The sequence below is a fragment of the Columba livia genome, chromosome 3, assembly GCF_036013475.1.
Source record: "Columba livia isolate bColLiv1 breed racing homer chromosome 3, bColLiv1.pat.W.v2, whole genome shotgun sequence".
NCBI lineage: Eukaryota > Metazoa > Chordata > Aves > Columbiformes > Columbidae > Columba > Columba livia.
In genome coordinates, this window is record NC_088604.1 from 86144484 (window position 1) to 86171706 (window position 27223).

At 39.2% G+C, this 27223-nt stretch overlaps 1 protein-coding gene and 1 pseudogene across 3 annotated transcripts in view; both read left to right on the forward strand.

Annotated features, from left to right (window-relative positions):
* CDC42EP3 (CDC42 effector protein 3) overlaps nt 1-26831 on the forward strand; it is a 37619-nt gene extending 10788 nt beyond the window's left edge. For all 3 annotated transcript variants that reach the window (XM_065057988.1, XM_005503779.3, XM_065057987.1), the window contains exon 2: nt 24711-26831. In XM_065057988.1, coding sequence (XP_064914060.1) covers nt 24990-25754 — 765 coding nt within the window. In that variant the 5' untranslated portion in view covers nt 24711-24989 and the 3' untranslated portion in view covers nt 25755-26831. The remainder of the gene's footprint in view (nt 1-24710) is intronic.
* Nucleotides 16-24704, forward strand: LOC135579096 (histone-lysine N-methyltransferase SETMAR-like; annotated as a pseudogene).
* Nucleotides 26832-27223: the final 392 nt, after the last annotated feature.

Sequence of the window (27223 nt, forward strand, 5' to 3'; positions counted from 1 at the left end):
CTGTAACAGGTTTAAATCTTCTTCCCTGCGTATTTTGACATACCTCATTTTCTGCCCTGCCTTGAAGGCAGAAGGCACACCTACATCGCCCGGAAACAGAGCGGGCATTTTTCGTACGGGATGTACCTTTTTTCGGCACCTTTCCGCGGGGGTTCCGAAATCCCCGTGCAGTGGTGTGCGCCGCTGGGGCTGGGGCGGCACCGCTGGGGCTGGGGCGGCACCGCGGGCACGGGCGGGGCCAGGAGAAGGGCAGCGGTGCGATGCTGGCTGTCCGGCAGGGCTGGGGTCGGGAAGTCAATTAAAATCTGTATTAGGTTGCTGATGAAGAAATGCGGGCGGGAGGTTAATAAGAGGGACTTGATTTATTTTCAGTTGAAATTAAAAAGAGACCAAAATAGAGGAAGTAATTAATTTGGGACTTGCGTCACTGTAGATTGTTGTTATGTTTTAAAAATAGGAAGAGGGCTCATTATGAAATGTATAATGCAAAAAAATATGATTCTGATCTTACCTTCCTTTGAAAAATATTTGAGGGAGGGATGCAAAGAAAGCTCCCAGGAGTGAAATTGCTCACGCATAGACCATTATTTTTGTTACATATAGGTTATAAGTATGTAACTTTGTTCAGCAAAGTGTAGGGAAAAAAAACAGAGGCTTTAAGGTATGAAAATCTAAAGCTGAACAATTCTTAAGAGACACAGTACCAGAAATCTTATAATCCATGTGCTGTGGTTCAGATGTTTGGAGGAATGACAGAGATACCAAAAAAGGCATCATGATACTCTGCGCAATTCCAGGAGCAGAATTTTTTCTTTCCCTACAGAAAAGGAAAGAACGTTTCTGGAAGCAAAAGTGACAGATGTGGCATCTCAGCAGCTGGCTAAACATAAAAGCATGTATCAGCAGGTGATTACTGTCGCAAGGATTTATTTTTGAAGTGTCTTGTACTGAAAGGGTCCAGCCTTTTTTAGCATTAGTGTTAAGATTTACTTTAGCTCAATGGCATGTTAAAAATAGTCTTTCGGCAGAAGCATTCAGGAAAGTAAGAGGAAGCTCCTCTGTTCAAGGCACTCCATGCTTTGAATTTTTTTTTTTTTTTTTTAATATTACAGCATGCAGAGGAGAAAAACTGGGCAGGTTCTTTGGTCGGTAGGATAGTACTGAAGGGAATGACTTTCCTGTCCTCAGCGTAAGCCAGCGGTATCTGGGAAGGAAACAATGGGGCCTATCTCATCCTTGGACTGAAGATAATCACAGTTACTGTTCTCTCAGGAGCACCTTGTGAATCCACAGAAGTAAAAATCGGGCTGCAGAAACTACCCCTGTGGTTCTGCCTCTCTTCTGTGGTGGGTAAAACCAGACAGAATCACCAGGAGGTGGCCTGGAATATTGGAAAGAGATGGCTATCACCTAAGAGGCAGCCCAGAGCCACTCTTTCCCTGAGGCAGTGCAGCTCTGAACCATCCCTATATGACTGCTGTGGTTAAATGTCACTTTGACTTCAAAGAGGCGTCTAAAACTGTTCCAAACCACTTATATCAGCTTTACTGTAACCAATTAAACCATGGTTCATGGTAAAGTATGTTTTGCTCTCAGCTTTTTGTAATTAGGTATGCTGCTTTGGTCTTCTAAGCTAGATGACTTCTTATAGAAGAAATTCTGGTCCTCTGCCCAAGTCTTGAGAAATAATTTGGGGTACGAGAAGCAACTGGCATTCAAAAACAGATTCCCTCTGCTATGCAGAATTTGCCATCAAGTTCTCCTTTGCGTCTTGCCAGTGAGTTGTGTCCCAGGGGCTCAGTGATGCCTCCTCCTATTCCTTGCCCTCATTGACAGAATTGCTGTGGTTCAAGTCACCTAGTTCCCATTTAGGCCTTTCATAATGATGGAAAACACCACAGCTTTCATCCTTCTGCATGCAAATGTTACTTTTTGGGGAAAAAAAATCAAACACGCACACACACAAAACAACAACACAGACATAAAAACACAAACATAACAAAAAGGCATCACTTATTTTTCTTTTTTTTTTTTTTTTCCTTATCATGATCAAGGCAGAGTAAATATATTTTCTCAAGATCTGAACCATCTTTGGGAGAACTGGCTGCCTCTCCCTCCACCAGAGGTAAAACTGAACTAATTGGGTGGTCTGTGCCCAATAGGTGTAGCCACGCTGTAGGTACAGCACTTACAGGAGTGGCAGTTGGAGGTGTATCCTGTGGTTGGTTGTTTTTTTGTTTTGGTTTCATTTGTGTCATAGCAAGGTGAGTTTCCCAAATAAACTCAAGTCTGAACTTAAATGGGGATGTGGGAAGAACTGTAGTCAGGCAGAACTGTTGGATGGAGGGGTGTTCTAAAGTGATTTCCTCTCACTGCAGAGCAGTTAGAGCCCCTGAAGGTAGGTAGCTGGTGCTGATGGAAGTGCCTGGGTAGCGCAGTGAGAGCAGATTAGGAGCACCACCTACGCAGGGGAAGCTTTTGTGTGAAGCATGATGGCAGAATGAGGTGGTGCAGCTACCAAGGACAAGCTCAGGTAAAGTTCATGCTCAAAAAAGGATCTATTTCTAGTGCTACATCAAATAAAGATTTCTGGGTAACATTCATGAACGTTAGCATTGCTTACAATATTTTACAATGTTCTGTATTTGCATTCATAATGTTATTGAGCAAAGATATTGATCCAGCAGGATGACTGCTGGGGAGATGAGCATAACAGGAGCAGCTGGAACTGGCTGACAAGATGACTATAATAGCTTCCTCATAGCTGAAGAGTTAAATCATGGTGCAGTAAAGCTTCAGAAAACACACTGCCAAGATAAAATGAGATGATCACAAACGGACAAAGTTGGCCAGGGTAGCAAGATATAAATATACCTATACTTGGATTTCATTGATATTTATGGAATAAATAGTTGCATGTAGGAATAAATGTTTGCCATATGGTTATGCCACTAGTTAAGTCCACAAGAGCACAGTTAGTTAGTAATTTTTGTAAGCAACTGTGAGATTTTTCTTTTGAGAGGCTAGTGAACTGTTGAATGTGTTTTACTCCTTTTTGCATGTGTTGTTCATTTTGGTTTTTAAGGGGGAGATAAGCCATTTGCAGGCCATTTACAGGCTGAGCCTGAGTTGGAGTAGCACCTTTTAATACCTAAAGCTCTGCAAATGTGAAAGCAGTAGCTGAATAATCAAACTAAATGAACTTCATGATCATAGTACCTTTTCATGTGAGACCATTTTACTGAAATGTATGTTAAGTATAACAGTATTGCAAATTACTTTTGCTAATCTTTGGAATTATTCAAGTTGCACAATACTCTTAAAGCATGATGACTAGTATCTCATGAATGCCAGGGAGCCACATGAAGGGTTTCAACCCCCACCATGTGTGGGACAACAACATACAACTTAACTATGTAAATGTTGTGTTAATGTTGTTTACTTGTACTGCATAATAGAAGAAAGCTCACCAAGTCTGATACACTGCTTTGATTTCTATCATAAAGGTCAACAGGGAACAAGTTAGATAAGAAATTAAATGGACTGATACCGTGAGTTATTGTGCTGGGGCTCATTCTGAGTGAGCTACGTGAACTTTCTGTGGTTATGTGTAAACAGCAGCTGACCTTCTGGAGAGATACAAGTGCTGATGATGAACTGTGGTCACTGAAACTAGGTATGACTTGCTTAGTCAGGTTTCTGCAAAGTTGTTTAGATGCATTTAGAAAGCAATTTTTTTTTAAGTCATCTGTGGAGAACTTTCTAAAAATAAACACTTCTTCATGCCTTTGCTGGAAGATCTAAAATGTACGGCTTGGTGTATATTTTTATTCCGTCCCTTTGAAATACCAGGTGCTTCCAGTCCGGTTCTATCTTTTTAGCTGTAGAAATTTTATGTGTATCTGAATATTTCTGTTGTGCCTTTAACAAAGGAAACAGGTGTTGAGTCTTCATTTCAAATGTGGGGTTTTTCCTCGTAACATAAAAATAGTAAATAAAAGCGAACTGTCAGGTTTAATTTCTTTTTTGTTTTCAGTTAACTTTTTAAAAAGTCTGTACAGTGTAACAGTGAAGTCAAGCAAACCCAAACACCTAAAGCTTGGTATACTGTCAAAAGTAAGTATCCATAAATTGAAAAATGCCTGTAGAAAATAGTGACACAAATGCAAGTGCATTATGGTCACATTATTTCTCACAGCCTTCTTGCTTCAAACAGTATGTGGGGTGAATGAGGTGAGAAGTAACAAAAAGAGAGGATCTATTTGAAATCCTGAGCTAAAGCTGAAGGTCCTGCTCTGTCACAGGGCTTATGGGTGGTGCTGGGCAACATTGTAATGCAGATGGTGAAGGAACCAAATAATGGTTGCACAAGTAGTATAATCTTGGGATTTCCTAACTTTGTGTTCTTTGACTTTGCAACCTTAGTGTTCCACATATGATATTTCTAATTATGGGGTTCAGAATTCTCAGCGATACTCTCCAAGGAAGATCAAAGGTGCTTTGCTGCCACCACAGTCAGCATCTATGAAGCATTTCTCCAAAGATGTTGTGAAATGAGCTTTCCAGCTGGCAGAGCTCTCTGTCTCTTCACAAGTAGAAACCCTGATACCTGGAAGAGTATGAGTTGAGTAATACAGTTTCAAATCTTAAGCAGGAGGCAAAGCAGAGGCAGGAAGGAGATGGTAGACAAGACTTGAGGCTAAAAGCCTTTAGTGAAGAAGAGGCTGATGGATCTTGTTTCTTTGATAAATATTTTCTCTGTTTATCTTATTCTAGTAAAGCTTCTAATTGACTTTCAAGAAGGTGGTTTTCTCAAGCCATACGACGGGGTCAGCTCCTCTGTAGTAGACAGTTTTTTGTTTGGTTGGTGTTTTCTAGTGTTTGAGTGTGCACTAGTACCACATGATGTACAGGAGCATGACATCAGTGTTGTTAGGGGTTTTTCCCCACATTTACGTTCTTGCCTTTTTGTTTATTTCTTCCCTTATTTTATTTATGTTGTCAAGAATTGTACAAGAGCACTGATGGGTTTGTCTCATTAAGAAAGCTTTTAAGTTTTAAAAAAATCAATACTTAAGTAATTGAGAACATTAAAAAAATCATTGTCATACCAGAAGAATTTTGAATGTTCCTCTTAATTCCAATACTTACTGAATCTAACCTTTTAAATTGCATTCAGCAAGATACTGTGATCAGAAACAAGTTCCATTCTTCCTTCCATGTGTTGATCAGACACAAGTTCTGTTTTTCCTTCTATGTGCATCTCCAGCTCTAGTTAAGTGAAGCCTAAATCGTGTGTGTTTACATATCTTTTTCGTGAAGGTCTAAGTATTTTCTAGAAACCTCTAACTTTACTTTTTTTGCCTCAGTTAATATGATTCAGTGTATACTTCGATTTAATTTGACTTTAATTCTGTTTGTTCATGAGACTGGCTAAATTAGATCTGAAACTCAGGCAAAGATTAGTCCAAGATGTGGTGAAACTTAAGGTGAATATTTCGTTTTGCTTTTTCTGTCCTCTTTTCCGTGCTCAAGATGCACACCATAAATATCCTGTCTTCAATGTGATAGACCACCATTAAGGAACAACATCTTGTTCAGGCACTTTTGCCACTGCTGTTAGTGATGAATTCTGTTGGGGAATTGTCATCAGTATTACTTTCTGGTCTTCATTTTTTGATTATTTGACAAACTGTCTTTTGGGAACTGAAGTATAGTTTCAGTTTGGTTAAATTTTATCTCCAGAGAATGATTAGGCTAATCTTCTCAATGTTCAAATTTCAAGTGATAGCTTAATCAATTTTAATTTTACAAGCTCCCTGTCATTTGAAGCTTTAACGTGACTCTTGTTCTTTGAGAGTATGTTTCCGTACCCACAAAGAATAAAACCAAAAGCGTCTCTGACACTAAAAGCTGCATGTGCCACAGTGAGGGTGAAGGAAAAAGAAGGTGCAGGTTCTGTCTTTTGTAGTGTGATGTATATTAAAAGCCAGCTGCACTATTTCTCCCCAGTGCTCTGGTCCTTGGAAAGACACTTATCTTTAGCTTTTGCATGACTTGTCTATATTCATTTGGAGGATACTATGTGGCTGTGTAGTCTTTGGTGTTTCCCTTCTTTTAAGGATGCCTGACTTCTACAAATAATGTCAGGGCTTAGCCTAGTTTAAGGAAGATGGGAACAGCCAGAGAGCTACATGGTGAGTGAAAGAGGGACAAGGAAAGAATAGTGCCATTGATGGTCCTGCATGTCAGATGCAGCTCACATGTTCCTGCTCTAGATACAAAATATTACTGCTCTTCATCAAGTTTAAGCTGGTTCTTTGCTCGCTTATGGCTCTCTTGCAGATGACCTTGCAAGAATTAATCACATTTAATAAGAGGGTAAGATGCAGTGTATCTGGGGGTGGCTCTTTTCTCCTTGGATGTTTAAAATCAGATGGGAATATGGAGGTAAAGAATGGAACAGCGTATCCATGCACAGGCTGTATATATGGCATATGGAATCGTATTTTACTTCTGTCCAAACTCTGGAGTGGAAAGCTGAAATAGGAGGGAGATGGTACTCACAACAGTTACGGTTCTGTTAGGAAGCTAGCAGTATTCCCTGTCCCGAAAGATACGGGAACTGAAGAACTGTCTTTTGTGAGGTTTTGTAGTTGTCATTTTATGTCTGCATAATTCTTAAGATACTAGATACCTGGCTTGTGATTAGGGCTCCTGATGCTGCAACAATACAAATTTATAGTATTACGTTGCTCAGTTTGGTCACTTTCAGTAGAAGTAAATGGTAGAATCTAGGCATTTTAAAGAAAACCTTAAATAATGGTTGTCAAACACATTTTCACCAGGGGCCACATCAGCCTCGTGGTTGCCTTCAAAGGGCCAAATGTAATTTTAGGACTGTATAAATGCAGGAGTAGTTACTGCCTTAAATGAAAAGGTTGGATTATTTGTGTTGTCATATATGCTCCAAATTGTTTCTTATTAATGATATGCAAAGTAATTAGTGGTAAGGGAAGTCATACAGACTGAACAGAAAAATCTATTGTTAGGAACAAGATAGTGAACTGAGCATACCAGTAATTTGTATGGTAGCTGCTTTGTTCTTGAATGTCCCTTTCCCACTTGCACCATATTATCTGAGTGGGAAGGGAGGCTATATTTCTTCTGTTTTGTTTTATTTTCTTTTCTATCCACCCTCAGGCATGATGAACATCCATCTCAGTCTCCAGAGTCTTTTAGATAAGATCCACTAAGGTCAACAGCAAAGACAACAAAGTCATTAATTTTATGGCAGAGTGGGCTGTACAGCTCTCTTAAAAATACATATTTCTATTCCCAAAGAAGAAAAGTTACAATAGCAAGAGCCCAAGTAGGCTAGGAATCTGTAGGAGTTCCTAAAGGAATTTGTGAGGACAAAAATAAAACCCACCTCTCCAGACAAAAGTGATGAACAATCAAATAGTTAGTTCTTAGACAAAAATATAAAAGCTGTCTGCAGCATAAATTTCACTTTTAGTTGCAGTAGCTGTTTTGCCTTGAGACTACAATGGTACCTCTACTTTGGCAGAGGAATATGCATTGTAAACAAGGTATTTTGTGGCATAGTATATAACAAGCAGATTGCTGGGTTACGCTCTGACAACTTACAGGAGGAAGAGACAAGAGAAGCAACAATAGAGAAGTTGGAAGCTTTTTGGCACTGCCTTTGGTGAGAACAATATATCCATTGAAATGTAAATCTTTAAGTGTATGCAAGTGACCTCTGAAAATACAAAGATATAATCTGCATGAAACTGAAAAATCTGTAAGGAAAGAAGCAAGCTTCAATGCCCAAATGAGTAATCAAAACGTGAAATTAAGTCCTGTTGCTAAATTCCAGCGGATTTTCCTGCATCAAGCCTGCTTATGTCTCTCTCCCTTGCACCTGTTTGTGAGGGTCCATCCCCTCGCCACTTCCACTGTTCTGCATTTACTGGTTCCACATTCCCAGTTCTCACGCAGAGGTTCTGTCCTTCGTCTGAATTTCAGATGATGGTCATCCTTCCTGCTGAGCTGTTTGCGGGTACAGAGCAAGTAAGCAGGAGGGACAGTATGTTTAATAGAGTGCAGATTTAGGAAGATTTTTGCTGGTAGGTGCTAAGTTACTGAATCTTGCAAAAATTGTACAATTAAAACACCTTAAAATTGACCATCCTGGTAAGTCACAGTGATAGGTAAAGACACATTCCCAGATAAAAATTTGAATGTCAGGGCTAGCTTTAAAAGTACAGAAGTGCCAGAACTTTTTAGCAAGGCTGTACTTTTTGATAGGTTGTGTATGCATAGGAGTAAAGGGCATTACAGTGGAGCAGGCCCGTAGAAGTATATAATTTTGTTTTTTCTCATTAGAGAAACAGTTTAACAGCTTCTGTTAAACTTCTCCCACCTCTTTTTAATCCTGCCAATAAACAAACATATACAGATTGCTGTAGATGAAGTATAGAAAATGTTGTCTTGAATGGCAGAATCTGATATTTATAAACAACTCCGAAAATGAGCTTTAAATTGGAAGCTTCCAAGACATCTGAAGGGTAGGTGGACATGTTAAAAAGGCATCATCTGAGAAACTGTGTGTATTTTCTCTGTAATAAAACAGCGTTTTATCTGTGGAAGTAGGAGCAGCTTTCCCTTTGTGTGTGTGTGTGTATTAAAGATCCGTGTGTGTGTGTATTAAAGATCCTTGTCTGAAATAGTACCACGTAAGTTTTCAGGTGCTCTGGTTCAGTGTGTTCTTTCAGACCATCTGGTGAGGTAGCTTTCAAGAGCTTCTGAGCTTTCTGAATTTCAAAGTTTGTAGTTCTTGGGTTAATACCCGAAAACTACAAATGTGGTCCCATAGTACAGCAGCAACATTCTCTAAGACTATCAATTTCTTTTCAAGCCACATCTCCTGTATAATGTCACAATTCAAGAACTATCTCAATTTCTCTTGAAGAAAAGTGAATGAAGCCACATCTAATTTTTTTCGTTGTGCTTTTCTTCAAAACTGAGTATCTGAAGTTGGACACTGGATTCTGCTCGGTCAGGCATTTGAGAAACCCTTGTTAGAAAATTGTACTTTAAAATGTTTAGCTTTGCTAGAACGTTGTACTTCAAAGTGAAAGAGCAAAGCTAAACATTTTAAAGAGGCTCAGTTGCTGTGAAAAGTGTGCCCTTCTGCTTGCACAGCATCAGAGGAGAAACAGCTTTTAAAGTTTGCAGATCTCAAACTGTTCGTGGCAGTTTGACAGGAAAGAATTTATTCAGTTCTCCATCCAGGATTGAAGTAGTATCAAACATAGATGTAGTTTTTGGAGTTTTTTGGGGTTTTTTTCTATTTTGTGCTGAAAGACAAGAGCTTTACAAACATGACAGTTTGGATGAGAGCTCTGTTTTGATAGCTTCTAGGAGATTTGCCCTTTCAACCTTCATAATCATCTTGATGGCCAAGAAAACACAATATGTAGACAGAAAGACTAAAAAATATTAGTATGTCTTTGCCTAGATAAGGATTAAATATTTTGCAAAATATTTGATTCTTAAGAGAAATGTCACGTATTTAGGAAAAAATACTCTTCGGATCTTGAATGTGAAAAGCCAGAGCAGAGCATTTGGAACCTGTCTATGATAAGATGTAGGCCCTTCCTGAACTGTTACTCAGTCTCTGTCAGTATGACTCCTGGCTCTGCCTGAATTGTTTGAATTAGACAATGGGCAGATCTTAGAATTTAAAAAAAAAATAAATAAATTAATAAAAATAAAAACAAGCCTTGGAAAATTGTTTCTGCTGTTCTGAAAAGGTACATTTTATTTCTTACCTTGCTTTGTCTAGCTTCAGTCTAAGTAACTAAGTGACAGTATCAGTCTTATGCCTCTCCTGAAACCCCCTTTTGTTTAGTGGCATTCTCTTGGAATTGTGGCTACTGGGCTGGACATGGTGATGGCCAAATAGAGGCAAAGAGTTTAAGAGTGTGAACTGGCAATGCAGGTTCAAAGTCCTTCTGCTAAGCAGAAAGCCCACATGAGTCCTGACATCCCTGTTAAAAAATGCCACAACTTCTATTTGTAACATCTTGTAACATCAGTCTGACTTTGGAGTGACATTAATCTTTTACGGAGTAAAAATGGGGAGAAACTCCTATGAAATCAGGCGTGTTAACCTGGTGTATAAGAAGTCACAGTTGATGAGTAATTCCATGACAGGAAAAAATAACATTCTTTTGGTTTTGAGTGGATGTCCTGGGCAGAAGAAGAGCCGTGTATATTGGGTGTTGTATAGACCTGTCCTTCCATTGCAGATATATTGAGTTTGTTATCTTGTCATTAATTTAGTAAAGCAAGAGTTCTGATTCTGATCTGATTTGCAGTAATTATAGCCTCCAGTAATTACACTGATTTTAATTACTGCTGAGAGAGAGAGAGAGAGATCCGGGCTAAGTGACTCAAAAAGTTAATCTTTGTTGGTTTTTGTGCTATCAGAAAAATGTCATTAGTAGTTGTCAACTGCTACAGTGTTTCAACTTATTTTGTTTTATTTTTGCTTCTTGCATTTAATATTGGATTATTTTAGCCAAAAGAACAGAAATAGGAGTTAATAGTACTTCCTGGGGTGGGGGGTCGTTGCTTTCCAATGCAGTATGTGTACCAAGGTGCGTATTGTATCAGTAAACTCTTTGTTACACTCTGCTAAGTCTGTCAAAGGAGCAGATGGCTATTTCCAGGTGCCCAGTAAATGATGGGCTTTCAATGGAAAGCCCAAGAAGAATACTTTGGTGTCTGGGAAAACATAAGATCGTTCTCTGTATCTTCTTTTGCATGAGAAAGTAGAATGGCAAGAGGTATGAAGGGGGTTTCATTATTTATTAGCTTAATCAAGTTCTAGAGCAGCACTGAGTTAATCTTGTTGGATAAGTCACTGGGAACGTAAAAGCCAAAATGCAAGGGAGATGAAGAGCCTCTCTGTATTTTTCAGGTATTAACAATGTTTTTGTTTTTAAAATCGAGATTTTGCTTTGAGATATAGTGCTCCCTCAGCCTGCATTGGCACCCAGGGTGAAACTGCTGCCCTGTTTCAAATGGTCTGAAACACTCACTTTGGGAGGCATGAACTTTCTTAATCAGCAGCCACTAACCTGGGATCCTGGTGACTCTTAAAAGTTAACTGTTCTACTACAAGCTGCTAAGGTGTTGTATCTGGATTTATCATTTATCGATTAGGTGCAGATTTTTTCTTTTTGTTTGTCCCTTTCTTATCTTCCTATGCTAAACTGTCTTTTCTTTCCCAATTGTGTTCTCCAAAGCGAATGGATTATGGTATTTTCAGGAATGACCAGAGTTTAGCAGTAGTGTCTGTGGCAGGATTTTTGTATAAGAAAATAGATATATTTAATTTGAATTATTGTAGGGTAACCCATATTTAGTGTTCTGAGAGATCTTAAGAACTATAAGACATAGCAATATGAGTGCCGATGAACTGTTTCTGACATGGATCTTTGTAGCGGTAGGTGAGCAATTCAACAATTTCCTCCTTCCGTAACTTGACTTCTGACTCCCCGGAGCTTGCAAGAGCCATTAGAAATTTGCTTGAAATAACCTTTAGTACAGGCAGAAGTTCATCTTACCCACTTATTAAAGGATTAAGTAAATAAATGTGCCCTTTACACGGGAAAGAAGGTCCCCAAATTATGTTCTCTTATGTGTCTGCCTACATCCCACTGCATTCCATACCAGCTGTATAAATTGGTACATGAACAACTTGCAGCGTGTGGTAACAGCTTGTTCTTGGTCAAGAGAGAGGTGCATCTGTGCCCAAGGGGATTACTGCGCCTCACCTCTGTGCTGTTAGAGTTGTATAAATAGGGCGTGATGAAAAAGCAGAGTTATAACAGTCTAGCGGCAAATGTCACAATGCAATGTAAGGCCTTGGTATGTGTGTGCTCTGTTTCAGAACTAGCTTTTCTCAACTCCGAAGTAATAAGTGCAACCTAGATGAAGTATTGGCTTAGTAGATTTAGCTGGTGTTGGTTTAGCCAGACAACTTTTGCCTTGTGCAACTGATTGTTTCTCCTACCTGTTCCCCAGTACTCTGTATCATGTGAGGGGCAAAATGTCTGAGACTTGTAAGAAGCAAGCTGAGGTATTACTACAACATCAGGTTGTTGTTTCATTTGGCTGTCAGATACCTGGTATAGGTCTCTTCAGTATCCTGGAAGTAGAGTGTGACTGCTGATTGGTCTTAATTCTTTCGACAATGGTTTTGGCAATGCACAATATATATTCATGATCGACTTCAGGATCTCTCTCCCCTTTGATGTCCCTTGTTGGAAGCAGCATAAGGAACATGGTGAGTGGTGCTGAGGAGCATGTTTAGCAGTTAGTTGGTGTTTGTAAAGGGGAAGGCAAGGGACCTGCAAATGCAGGGCCCTGCTTCTGAAGGGGGGGCAAAGAGTTGACTTGTTGGACTCAATGATCTTTCCCAACATAAATGATTCTGTGATTCTGTTTGGCCTGTGAGGGCTACAGAGCGGTGCAGCTGGGTGTTGTCATCTGCGTTACCTAAAGTCTAGCCTAGTTTCTTTTGAAATATCTGATTAATTTTGAGGTTTTCATTAATGTGGGTTTTGGAACAAGCTAAATTTGACCAAGGTCCCTACAAGGACCTGAAATTTGTTTTCTGCCGAAGAACTCTTTATACAAATGAACACTAATTTTCATCATTAAGTGCATTCACACTTCACTCAGGCTGCCCAACAGGACTGAACACTGAGACAGAAATTGCCTTTTGAAGTACCTTTCTTACAAGGTGACAACCACTTAGGCCCAGCTGATGCTTTGTTGTGTGTGTTCTTTTTCAGCCTTTCTGGTGTAGTTGTTTTATAGCAGTCTGAGTTTGCTGTGATGCTTTCCAAAAGAGCCACGCATCTTCTGTTTCCTTACAGACTAACTAGCAAATGGATATTGCCGCGCCCTCCCCATACACACACCAAGGATTTACAGTGTTTTAAGGCATGTGAGAGGGTTTGTTCAGGTATGAGAACTCGGTATTAAAAGTTGTAACTTGTTGCTCGCAACAAAGGCAAGTTGTTGTTTTGGTTGAGGATGGTATTACGCCACTGTGTTTGTCACGGTCAATTTATGCCAGGCTTTTAATAGGACGCTCTGCAATGAGTTTGTTTTCTGGTAGTCTATAATCCTTTCAGGCTCGCTGACATTAACGAGCGGCAGCATTACTGTGGCTGGTTTTCTTTTGATCATGCACAGCCCTAGTCAGGAAATGGGTGAGGAGCGTGAGTCATGATTACATTACCCTAAGGTGACTGCCTACTAGAAGTTTTCTTTTTGCCGCCAATACACTTTCCCTTGACACTGCTTCTGAAAACAAAATGTCCATTTTGGAGCACTTTGAAATACTGAACTTTAAACAGAGGGATTTATTTTCTCTTGCAGTCTCAAGGCAAAATTCTGAGCAGGAGCCCCTGCAGAGTGCAGAGAGAACATGAGTGTCTGCAAAATGCTTTTCTGGAAAGCTGCAAAGGACAGGACTTGACTTGTAGTACATTAGGTCTGCTTGGGTTCATTGGATACAGCATGTTTCCCTGACGCATTTAATTATTTTGTCACGCTGCCTGCACATGCAAGCTTGAGCTCCAGTCTTCTCTACATACAGATGGTGTCATCTCACTCACCATTTGGCTTAAGCTGTGTCTTAAGAGCTGTACTGGTCTTTTGAAATATGGCTGCAGTAATGGGATGATGGGTGCTGAGGACTGGCTGAGGTAAATCCCTGAGTGTTGAGAAGGTGCCTTTAGTGGGATATGGGACAACAGTATTTCAGACAGTTTAATTAAATACATGCATTTTAAAGTCTGAAAGAAATATCAGCTGCTAATCAGTAAACTAGCTTTAGCACTGAACTGTCACTGTGTCACTCTGTATATTCAGACAGTATATCTCTGTGCAAGTGCTGTGTGTATTAATTTCTTTCAAATTAAACTGAAACTCCACCTGATTTTTAAGAGCACTATGTGAAATATGACTGTTGGCACAGAGAGTGAATGCACTCCGATACTACTTGATATATTCCAGAAAAAATGAAGTCTGATCAGTTTAGTACAAGCAGCTCAAGTTAACAGAACTGAGCATCTGTAGCAAAGAGATTTCAGGAGGAAGCGGGGACCCCCTGAGCGGTTGTCCTGTCAAGCTACACAGCAGAGCCAGAATATTACATGTCTTTCAGTTGTCACATATTCCTCCAGGTTCTTACCTCTGCTGAAATGGTGCCTTCAAATAGTAGAGTTTTTTTGTTAGGAGTAGAGTTGAAACTGACAGTGAACATGTAATTTCTACTTTTGTTTGTTTGTTTTTGTTTCATAACAGTTACTTTGGTTGTTTTAACAATCTACCTTGAATTGTGTATAGATAACAAAATCTTAGAAGTTGTCTTTACTCCATGATTTCATCCCCATTCTTTCAAGAGGGCATGAATTGAACCAGAAAATAAAATCAGTGAAGGTTTTTTTGTAATCCATTGAAGAATTTACTTTCTTCCACCTACCCCAACCCCATGCTCTTTGATCTCATTTTGATGACCATTCAACTCTCTGAAGGAGGCAGAAGAACTGCAACATACCAGAGGGTTCATCCTTTTTCTCTGTAATAAAACAAATAAGTCCTGTGCAAATTTATATTTTTCCCTAGCTTTGTACCTCTACCTCATTGTTAGCCTTTGCATATAGAGGGCTCTCTTGCCTTCAAGTTTGTTTTAAACCTAGTTTATCAGCTACTTCAAGATGGTAAATATTTATTTCAAGTGAAATGCTTTGAGAATTGAATAATAGGAGAACTGGTGATTATAATATGCTTATGTCACTTGTGTGTTTCAAGGAGATGATAAAGATTATTTGATTTGGAGATGAAGGGTTTTTGAGAATTGGAGGTGGGGTGTTCAGCATAGGGGGATTTTTTTGGGGGGTGGAATGCTTTCATTTTAGATTGCCTGTTGTTAGAAGCAACTAGGTAGGGAATTGTTAAACTAAGGATCTTTTTAAAAATAATAATGATAAACTCTTAACTATAGTTGGAAAAACTTCGTTTTAACATTACTGCTACTTTGGGAACCCTAAGGCAGAAGCTAGTGGAGCTACCAAACCATTTTTGCATCAGAAATTAATAAAATCTGGATGTAATTCCATGGACACTTTTTCTTGCACAAGAGTTGGTTAAGAATTGCCCATCTCTTTTGCCAGAACTCCTTCCTCTCCAAGAACGATGTTTCCTGAGGTAGCTGAGATCTTCAAGTGATTTGTTGCAGCTGAAAGTAGAAGTCTCACTCCTAGCCTTGTGATTTTACACCCCTTTCCTGGCTAGTTTTTTCCCAGTTCAGTCTGCTGAACTGGCTTATAAGGGGTCAAGTGTGTGCACATGGTGGGGGGAAGGGGAGAATGTCTTCCTGACAGCAACAGTTATATTTGGCTTGAACTGGCAGCGTTGCCATCAGTCACACTGCAGCTGTTGGTAAGCCTTTGCTGGAAACTGAGTCAGAGGGAAGAATCGCTGCCGTGGCTGGTGTGCAGTGTGGCTTGTACGTCTGCCTGCCCACGGAGGATACAAGGAACTGCAGTGCAGAACCAGGAACCAGCAAGGAGGAGTGAGGAATCCAGCGTGGGAACTTCTTAAACCAGCTTTGAGAGCAGAGCTGGGCTGGGGAACTACAGCCTCTGTGTCAAAAGAGAAAGCCATCCATGCTAACCTGCCCAGAATTACAAAGGGTGTGGATTCATAATCCACTAAAATCTATATGAGTGCTGGCTGACATCAAAAGGAGCAGTGCTGCCTGCCTCAGTCCACAGCCTCCCAAGTTCTTCCCATTGGCAATACCAGCACTCAGGTGGACATACCTTGAGCTGCGTCAGGGAGCTGCTTTGCTAAAATCCGTTCCTTTCTTCTCCTGCAGCAGATGAGATTTCAAGCAGAGCAGTTACCCAGTCTCTTAGGTGACACATGGGCTCAGGTTATGGGGGTTTTTTGTCCCATTTGACTGTTGTTTTCCCTTGGCCTAAGACAGCTGATGGACAGGTCTTTAAGCCTCTCCCTCTTGTGCCCTAGAAGTTTATGGCCCCAGATGTTTGCTCATGTGATCTGCTGGCTTTGTAGGAGGAAACGTGTGACTGTGCTTCAGTGTACAGTCTGTCTGACGTAGAACAACCTCGCTGGCCTTCACCGGCTGCATGAGTTAAGGTGCTAGGCTTTGTACTGACATGTGCCTATGCCTAAATCTGCACGCCCTTGCACTCACCCAATTTTTGAAAGCAAATGATTGAACCGTATGGTATTAAATCCATATGTATGAATGTACCAGCTAACAAAGCTAAGAAGAAGGTAATAAAGAGGGACCTGTTCCAGTGCATGGAGCTGAACAACAGAATACAGTGAGCTCATTAAATGCCCATCATCTCTGGAGAAGAGAAGGAAAGAAAAAAGGCTTTTATTATTCTAGAAAATATGCTAACTTTACAAAGCTGAAAGAAAGCTGTGACTGAAAACTGTTGGAAGGTGAAAAAAAGTTTGCTTGATGAAAAAAAGAACTATATAAGACATTCTAAGGAGTGGTCTAAAACACAACTGCAGAAACAGGCTCTAAGGCATTTGACTTAATATTGCGTCACAGCCAAATTTTTGAAACATTAGTCTTCTGCAGTGTCAACAAATCATGCATTAAAAACCTTTAGAATTGCACAGTAGATGTCAGAAGTCGACATCAAAGAGGGATGTATTTCTATTGAAATAATGCAGAGATTTCTTTATACAGCATTGGGCTGCATAGTATTTTTATGAGGAGCCTGCAAATAAGTGTAAAATTGTTGTGGTACAAATTTGCAGGTGATGGAGGTGAGGGAGATGGAGAAATCTAAACCGATTTATCAGTTGACAGCTTGAGCACATTCAAATAAAATGTTTTTTCTTTCTGATGTATGGCCTCACTTTTTATCCTGAACAACATAAATCCAGATCATTTGCTGGAGAACGGTAGCTTGGGAAGCCTTTTTCTTTTCTTGAGGAATAGAGTCTTACTGGACAAACAGTGTAATATGAGCACCAGCATTGACCGTGCTGGCAAAATTTGATTAAATGAATATATGTATATATCCTAAAAACCAGAATGGGGATGCCCACTCTGAGTGAAGAAATGGCAGCAATAAGGAATTTCTACTTTTGCCAATATAGTTTATTCTGCTTGGAGAACTCTTCTTTTGTTATACCAGCACAAGAACTCTTAAATGGTTTGTAATAAAATGCTATCTTGTAAATGTAGGAAAATTCCTGTTGTAAGATGGTGAGGATATAAAAGCAGAAATATGATCTTGTTTATAAACAGTGCAGCAACGATAGGAAGAAAGAAGCGATTTTTATCTTTGTATATGCTGTTAGGGAGAATGATATTGAAATGTTGTCACTAATTCTGATCTGCTCTGAAAAGGAAGTTGGAAAATTGGAGAAGGTTCAAAGTGTGTGTGTGCGAGAGAGAGAGAGAAGACCTGAAGATTATACCCCCACGATTCGCGCACGAGGAATTCCCCCTGTTCACTTCGATCAAAAAGGATGACTGAGAAACTACTTGGTTAGCATTCAAGTACCTTAACAGGGACCAAGGTTACTGTTTGATAAAGGGCCTTAGTAGTCGCACAGACTAATACAGAACAAAATAATGGCTGGAGACTGGAGCCAGTTGCTCAAATTAGACAGTAGACCCAAATTTAAGAACTTCAACAGCTCCTTCCTGCTGTGCTGGTACAACTGTTTGAAGGATACAGTGAAAATTATTTTTTATGAAGCCAGGGTGGCTTTCCTTTATTTTTTTTTCTTACAAGCTAAAATGAAAAATCTTTAATATGTGAAATGCCTCACTCAATATAATGCACAAGTACTTTAATGGTTCAAAGTTGAAGGTATTCCCTGGTTAATATGATTTACTCCAGCTTGATCCATGTGAAAGGGTACTGTGCTGGGAAAGGTGGCAAGATTTAAAGCAGTCAACAATTAAAATCATTTAAGGAACTTGGTTTTTCTTTGTTGGTGAACTTAGGTTTTGGGAGGGGAAAAGAGGAGGGTGCTGGAGAAATGGAATATACCTAGAAAGGCACTGTATGCGGCCTGTCCCCGTGTGTGCTTACACCTAATGCCAATTAACACTTCTTCAGATGGACTGCTCACAGCTACTGTACTATTTACTTTTGATTTATGTGGGAAAAAGTGTTTATAGCAAGGGAGATGAAAATGTGTCCTTACGTGATTTTTCTCGCATTTGCTTTTTACTTTTCCTTCCAACAATGACTAATGAGTTAATTCCTTTGCTTAAAAGAATTCTCTCCAGTTAGTGTCTAGCCGAAGTTTTCCATACTTAGCCCTGAGCAGACAATTGTTTCAAGTATTCAAGCTGCATCAAGTAGCAGTACCTTGGAGTATTTAGCCACTATTAATCTGGAAAGATACATCACGAGGAACTCTGCAGGGTTACCTTCCATGTCTGTTACTACATAATATTTTCATGAATTATTTGAATGTATACTTATTACATCTGCAGATGATGCTAAACCCGCATGCTGTAGAGGCCAAAATCAAAATTCAAAATGATTCTGACCATCTGAAGTGTTTGAAATGAATAGAAAGCAATGCAGTGAGTGTGGAGGCCTTGCTACAGGGGCATAGCCAAGAACAACGTGTAGAATAAGCAGCTAGGCAACAGTTCTTCACTAAAGGAGCTAGGTTTTTAGGGGACCACAAACTAAATATAAGCCAACAATGTTGTGATGCTGAAAGAAAAATGCAGACACTTTATTAAGACAGAAGTTGAGATCTCAGCTTGAATTTTATGTTTGCTGTTGGGAATATTTAGAGAAAGATTTGAGCTGAGTGGAAGAAGACTGGAAATGGAGGTGGGGGGAAGCTATTCGAGCTTCAAAAAACATGACATGTGTTGAAAGATTGAATTATTTGTGTTATCTAAAAAGAAAAGGCTGACAGGAGATACAGAATGCATAAAATAATGAACAGTATTCATCAGGGCCCAGATTGGAGCAGAGGAGAATTCTCTGATGCATCTTCTCTGACAAGTGGCCTCTGTGACAAAAATTAATATTTGCAGTCTGCACCTGTAGAGAATTTTAAGAGGAAGGTGGACATATATCTTCCAGGACTAGCAGAAGGCATCTGGATCTTGGCAGATGGACAGAAAAATGAATGAATGAACTGCATCATATTCCTCTCTTGACCTGTGTTTCTGTAGCTGTGGGAAGGACTGGGGATTTATTTTCCTTAATTTTCTTAAAAGTGTATGTGACAATGGGATCAAATAGATGAGATTTGATCTAGGAAAGTAGGCTGAGTGAAGTTTGAGAAAATCAGTTGAGCTGAAGTGTGATTAGCTTGATTGTTTTTATCAATTAATTAAATTTGTAGCTTTAATCAAAAAGGTGCAAATTCTTTGATGGAGGGAGAAACAAAAGGGTGAGGACCTGTAATCTGATCAGGGAATCTGACTTTAATACAGATGAATTCAAAGCCTGCGCTTCTTATAAACAAGGTAAATTTAGATGAACAATCTGGAGGGAGAAGTGTTACCGCTTGGTCTGGTTAAAGCAACTCAGCGTGTGGCAGCTCTGTAAGCAGAGGTTACTGGTGGCCTGCTCTGGAAGTGAGCGGACTTTGGTCCTCTCATCTTCAGAGGCTGTCGGTTCATATGGACAGCCAAGTCCACAGGAACATGGGAGTTAAGCTCTATGGTGTATCATCTGCTGCTTTTCTTGTACTTGAAGACTTGGTTATAGTGCGAGTTTGTTTTACTTGATTTCAGGGATTGTGACTTCATGAGTTCAAACCCCTGTTTGAAAACAAACAAACAAACAAAAAAGGAAAAACAACAACAACAACAAAACCCAAGAAACAGAAAACTAACAAAACAAAAAGTGGTTTGCGCTGATGTTGTTTCAGGCTTAGTAAAAGTATCAGCATTGACAAGGATGTTCTCAGCAGTTTGTTTGTGCTGCCGAAAGCCACTGGTAACCAAAACTTAAAATGAACCCCTGGAGCCTAGTTTTTTCTATACTTGCATGTATTTCATTGTGTAGAGAAGTTGCAGCAGCTTGTTGCACAGTTTGGATCTCTCTTGTGCTATGTTACGGTATTCTCATTTGGGTATTTAAATAATGTACAGATTTTATTTTCTCCTAGTGACTTGCTCCACTAGATAATTCAATGTTATTTTAAACAATGGCTTTCTCTAAAGTTCACATGTTTCTAGCCAATTGTCCCATAGAAAGGCCATAGACTGCCCAGAGTGCACAATTTGCTTTTGGTCTTACTCTGTGGAAGTAGAATTTTCTATTATTTCTTTGCCTAGGATGCTGCTTAATGATCTAGGTCTCTTGGAGTTTGTGCGCAGATAAAATTTTGTACCTTGGCCCTTATTTGTCTCTGGCTTTGTAAGCTTAGCTGTGAAGATATTTGCTGATAGTCTGTCCTTTTAAAACTGACTGCGGAATAAACTGAGGCACCCATGGAGAACTAAGCTGTGTGGAAGGTGATGATTGCTGAGTGGACAGAAGGTTCGCAAGGCAGATCGAGAAGTGCCTCTGAAAATATTAGTCTTTGTTACCAAGCAAAACACTTATATGAGAGTGTGAAGTGATAGGAATGAAAATGAGCAAGTGCTACAGCCAAACTAAAACTTCAGGTTTCACTGGGCTGAAGTTTCTCTGGCTTTGTTTAAGCTTGGTTCTTTGTAGGAGAGGGATATGTCTTCAACTGGAAGAAAAATCTTTTCATGTTGTTTTTCTCTTAAATTAAGGCCTTCCACTATATCCTGGCAGTCTGGGATGGTGGACTGTTGGTTAGGTATTTGGTTTTCTGGTAATTTCTCATTCAGCTTTCCAGTTTGGCTATATGGTCACTTAGTTACTGAGTTAAAATTAGTCAAAACAGAGACTCTTTTAGCAGCAAGATCAGGAAAAGGTCTCATTTTAAGACAAGGCGAACTTTACTGTGTGGCCTGGTATCAAGATTGGACTGCATTCTGTCCCTTCTCTTAGCCTGTGTGTGCTAATGATTTCATTAAATCCTGCTGAATGCAGGGAAAATATGTAAGGTTCTTGTGAAAATTCTGTGGACTAGTTTTTTGTTTTGCAGGAGTTGAGCTGGAGGCATAGTCTTGTTAAGCCTTTCTTCATTTGCCAAAGTTAGAACTTTTATTTTCTTACTGAAAATCTACTTTTTTAAAAAACAGGCTCTTCCGTATTTAATTGTAAATGAAATATGAGTAACAACGGTATTTTAGGCTAAGTGAATATTTGCAGATTTACGATATATAGGTTGGTGCAAAAGGAATTGCGGTTTTTGCATTGTTGAAATTTGATGTTTGGTATTGGTTACATTCTTAAATGTGGTTATGTTATACATCATTTTAATGTGCTTTTCTCACTTTTTTTTTTTGCTTCTGAATTATTACTTGCTGCTTATTTTATAGTTATTTCAGACTATGGAAATGACATTAGACAAAAAGCAAATTCAAGTGATTTTCTTATTCGTGTTCAAAATGGGTCGTAAAGCAGCGGAAACAACTCGCAACATCAACAACACATTTGGCCCAGGAACTGCTGACAAACATACAGCAGAGTGGTGGGTCAAGAAGTTAAGCAAAGGAGACGAGAGCCTTGAAGATGAGGAGCGTAGTGGCCGGCCAGTGGCAGGTGACAGCGACCAAGTGAGAGCAATCATCGAAGCTGATCTTCTTACAACCACATGAGAAGTTGCCAAAGAACTTAACATTGACCGTTCTATGGTCGTCTGGCATTTGAAGCAAATTTGGAAGGTGAAAAAGCTCAATAAGAGGGTGCCTCATGAGCTGACCGAAAATTAAAAAAATTGTTGTTTTGAAGTGTCGTTTTATCTTATTCTATGCAACAGCAACAAACCATTTCTTGATCGGATTGTGATGTGTGATGAAAAGTAGATTTGATACAACAGCTGGTGATAATCAGTTCAGTGGTTGGACTGAGAAGAACCTCAAAAGCACTTCCCAAAGACAAACTTGCACCAAAAGGAGGTCAGCTGCCGGTCTGATCCACTACAGCTTTCTGAATGCCAGTGAAACCATTCCATCTGAGAAGGATGCCCAGAAAATCAATGAGATGCACCAAAAACTGTAACACCTGCAGCTGGCATCAGTTAGCAGAAAGGGCCTAATTCTTCTCCATGACAACACCCGACCACAGAGTGCACAACTAACGCTTAAAAAGTCAAACTAATTGGGCTACAAAGTTTTGCCTCATCTGCCATATTCAGCTGACCTCTTGCCAACCAACTACCACTTCTCCAGGCATCTCAACAACTTTTTGCAGGGAAAACACTTCCACAACCAGCAGGATGCAGAAAATGCTTTCCAAGAGTTCATCAACTCCTGAAGCACCGATTTTTATGGTACAGGAATAAACAAACTTATTTCTTGTTGGCAAAAATATGTTGGTTGTAATGGTTCCTATTTAGATTAATAAAGATGTATTTGAGTCTAGTTATAGTGATTTGAAATTTATTGTCTGAAATGGCAATTACTTTTGCACCAACCTAATGTTTCAGCTGTTCAAAGTAGCTTAAAATCTGTATTCCTTTGGGCAGCTTTTAACAAGGAGGATAGGTGTGCAGTAACAAAGTATAGATTCTCTGAAGCTGATGTTATGCTGTACGTCCGTGGAGGAGGGAACCCTTATCTTGTATTTACAAAATGTTATTTGCAGATATTTCAATAGGGTGGCTAATAAAATCTGCAGTGATGGCAGCGTTTGTTTTCAGCAGAGCAAACGATGCTTGCAGCAAGCATGTAATTGCAAAAGTTCTTTCCAAATGTAATGCCTCTTGCACTGGCCAAATGGAAGGTAAGGCCTTCACAGATACAGGGACTGCTGTGTAGGGAGGGATCATAATTCCTGGTGCCAGTCTCTTGCAGCATCCTCTGAGAAAGTGTGGTTTCACACTGCCCCTTACTGGGGCTCTCTCATAATGCAAGAATTGAAGGAGATCTGGATGCCCAAACATTTGCTCTGGTTTGGGTTTTTGCATTTTTTTTTTTTCCCCTGAGCTATGAGCCAAATAAAATACACTGCTCCTCTTGTGTGCCAAAATGGTTTGTTTATATTAGAAGTTATTTTATACTTGATTTTAGTATTTCTTGATGTTCAGATGTTTCATTGTGTCCTTCAGGTTTCTTTGAAATCTCCTTTGTGGTATTTGGTGATGATGGTCTCTGATACACACCCAAACTGGTGGAAGCCATGAATGAACTAGTATTTGTCTTTCATTTTTAAACTAGTAACCAACAAGTGTGACTTTGGACCACATGGACACTACACTGCCATTCATTCCAGATTAAAAGAACTGAAAAGAATGAGGATTTTGAATTGGGGAATTCTGCCTATTATTCCTGAGTAGTAAGATAGAGCTGAGTTCACTAGATAAACATAAAACAACCTCATTGTTTAGCTTTGTTCACTAAGAATAATCTTCTCTTTAGAGTTGAGGACATTTTGTTTTGCTAAATGGGTTGCTTAGGTAGAATGGTAATTGGATGGGTGAAGCAATGCAGTGAATTTTTCAGTTTAAAACTAAAAAGTAACCGATTTGACTCATCATTTCTGTTGCCATGGGGTGTGCCACAAGTAGAGATCTTATTAGGAATTACTTTTGTATCATACGGTACTAACATGAAGTTAAGTTGGTGGAGTTTTGGTATGTAATGTGAATCTCCTAGTATTCTATAGATCCTAATGAATTAGCATTTTGTTGTGTAGAAGAAAGCTTTGAAGTGCAGTAGATATCTGGTGGGAATCCAAAAAACCAAAATACTAACCTGGCTATATTCCCAGCTCCCCTTGTGATGCATGGTAAAGTACCCCACTGTAGGAACTAATTACTCAGGTTAAAGGATTTGTGAAAATGCTTAAATACTTCTTGACAATCTGGCTGTATAGCCATACAGTGCAAAGCTTTAAAACTGGTTATTCTTACTGAGCAAGCTCGTGAAGATGGTGATGGACAGAGTGTGAGGGATTTGGGGCTGAGTATTCTGGTGAGGAGGAGTGATCTGTGATGCTCTAGACTAGAACTTTTTTCAAGTACCTAAAACTATCCTTTTAAATGGGCATGTTTAACAGAAATGTTATTGATGTCAGTTTGAGGGTTCCAGCACTAAATGGGGGCATCTGAAGTTCTCTAATCCAAGGTGATCTACTGCATTTCCAGAAAGATTTCCTGAATGACTCTGTCCATCTTCCTGGGTCTACCAAAAGCTTAATGTTGTTGAATGTTATAAACGTGTTTCTGCATGTGCTCTCAAAGGCCAGCATTTTGAATGTCAGAATAAGGAGAAGAAAGATTGAGATTAGTGATATTTATCAAATGAATTGTGCTCAGCAACCGTGTCTAAGAAACTATGACTTCAAAAAAGCTATGAAGTCAGAGAAAGGTTAGCTAGCCCTTGTTAATCTAAACTCTTTTATCTTGCCTAATGAAGGGAAACAACATCATAAAGCTAATCTGCAGGCTGGAACTGTTAGTACCATTACTGTTTTTTTTTAAAAAAAAAACAAGATGGAATGAATGATGAAAAATAAATTAATGATAACCTGATTTTGTATCCCATGCAGGTTTTTTTCAAGTTGTGGAAGTAGCAGGGCATTTGGTCGCTAACTAACCTGAAACTTGTGCTTCACCTTGGAAAGATCTGCAGTGGGAAGCATTCACCTTCACATAACCTACAGCTCTCTGCATCAGAAGAAAGGAACTTCATTTACAAAAGTGATTTAATATGATGATGTAATGTTGATAACGCTGAAGGTCTCCTGAGAATAACTTATTTTGTAAGAGGCTTCTCCCTCCCCCTTTTTTTTTCCTAATAACTGCTTCTCTCAGAAACTACAAGCAAGATGCCTGCCAAGACACCCATCTACTTGAAAGCTGCTAACAATAAGAAAGGGAAGAAATTCAAACTAAGGGATATCTTGTCTCCCGATATGATCAGTCCGCCACTTGGAGATTTTCGTCATACCATACACATTGGAAAAGAGGGACAACATGATGTTTTTGGAGACATCTCCTTTTTGCAGGGCAACTATGAGTTATTGCCTGGAAATGGAGAAGCCAGAGTTAGCCAGTCTGGTGGCCACAATGAATTCTTAAGGGCAAACAGCACTTCTGAATCCATGTTTACAGAAACTCCATCACCAGTGCTCAAAAATGCTATTTCCCTTCCTGCCATTGGGGGTTCTCAAGCCCTTACGTTGCCCTTATTGTCACCAGTGACATTTAATTCAAAGCAAGAATCCATCAGATCATCAAGAAATCCTAGGCTTAGCTGTGAGCCAGTAATAGAAGAAAAATTGCAGGAGACAAGTAAACAGATAGAGGATGGAGAAACATACAAAGATGACATATGGGAGCAAAACAGTGGTTCTTCACATTTTACTAATGGCAGAGACAGCCACTCATCCAGCTTTTCTGAACGATGCACTGATTGGCAAACAGTTGATCTATTTGATGACGGTCGACTTCCATGTGAACTAACCAAGACAAAGACTAAGTCAGAAGAATCCCTTTCAGATCTTACAGGCTCTCTTCTATCACTACAGCTTGACTTGGGACCTTCACTTTTGGATGAGGTCCTCAATGTAATGGACAAGAACAAATCTTAGAACTGGTACTCCCTTGCTTCTTTATAAGTGATTCATTTAAACAAAAACAAACAAACAAAGAAGTAGTTCAAAAGTAGAGACACTTAAAAATCAGCTGTATTTACAGTTGTTTGACGGGTTTTCTAAAAGAATTCTTAAAATACTATTTTTTTACCTATTGTTTTTCATTATTTTTATTACACTAAATTCTCATAGCAGGAAGGTAAATTTTAATAACAGTTTTCAGCAAGTACAAATGTTTTTAAGTACCAGTATTAATGATCAGAAACTTAAAAAACAGAGTTTGAGGATGATACTCATTGTGACATTTGGTTAGTTCACTTTTATGGGCTTCTGAATATACAAGATTCTCTAAGCGTCAGAAAGGAGACTGATATTAATTATTCACTTTTATAAATTATTATGACATCACTTTACATGTAGGCCTCTTTCTAGAACCTTGTGTTTGAGGGTTTGATAGTGTTTTTCTTAATTTTCCGTAGTACTGTTCTGTTACACCTTCACTGTAACTACTTTCTCGGTCTTATACTGCCACTCTGTATTCAGATGTGAACAATTTGAAGGCTTTTTCAGCTTGAACACCTGGTCCAGAATCTCAGCCTCTTTAGATGAATATGCACAAATTTACACAAGCTGAGGCTTGGGCCTGACGTTGTGTATGAAATGATATGTTGTAAACAGGTGACACATGCAAGATATTATGGTTAAATTATTTTAAAAGTTGAAATATTTTTGTGTGTGTGCATATTGGCTTTTTACTGCAGAGCCTACACATACAGTATCTCATCAAAATAGTCGCTTGGCATTATCAGTGCTCTTCTGGAAACTGTATATTTGTGTGTTTGAAAAGAAATATGTATTGATACTACTTGCCTTTTTTTTTCTTCATTTATTGCTACACATGCTTAAACTTGCAACCGGTTATTTGAATTTTTGAAGAAGGCACTGGTTATTCACAATGCTTGTGATGTGTGCTGCAACAGCCAATGTTTTGGGAAATGTGGATCCTTTAATACAATACCTACATGAATTGCATAGATATCTTGTGCAATACAATAAAAAGAAACTTTAAATTGCTATGTCTTTGTGATTCAGTACATAACCTCACCAAACATGAAGTTTTGTTTTCTGCTGTAATGAAACAGACTGCAGTAGAGTTGCAGAAATACAGGACCAAGGGGTAGATCAGTTCTACTGTCGTAATTCAGTTTAAGTCCAAGCAAGTAGGACCCTGTGGGATATACACTGATTTTAAGTAGTTGGAGACAGGGGAGTAACACTTTGGTCCTAGTGAAGTTAATGGCAAAGTTCCAGCACCTTTCACTGAAGTCTTTAGGTAAGATCCTGACACAGTTTGTAGACTGTTCTTCATTAGATAATCGCATTTATCTGTATCTTTGTATCAGAACATATAAGTCATGGATTATTTAATATGTGTTACAATTACCCTTAACATTTCTAGGGAGTCA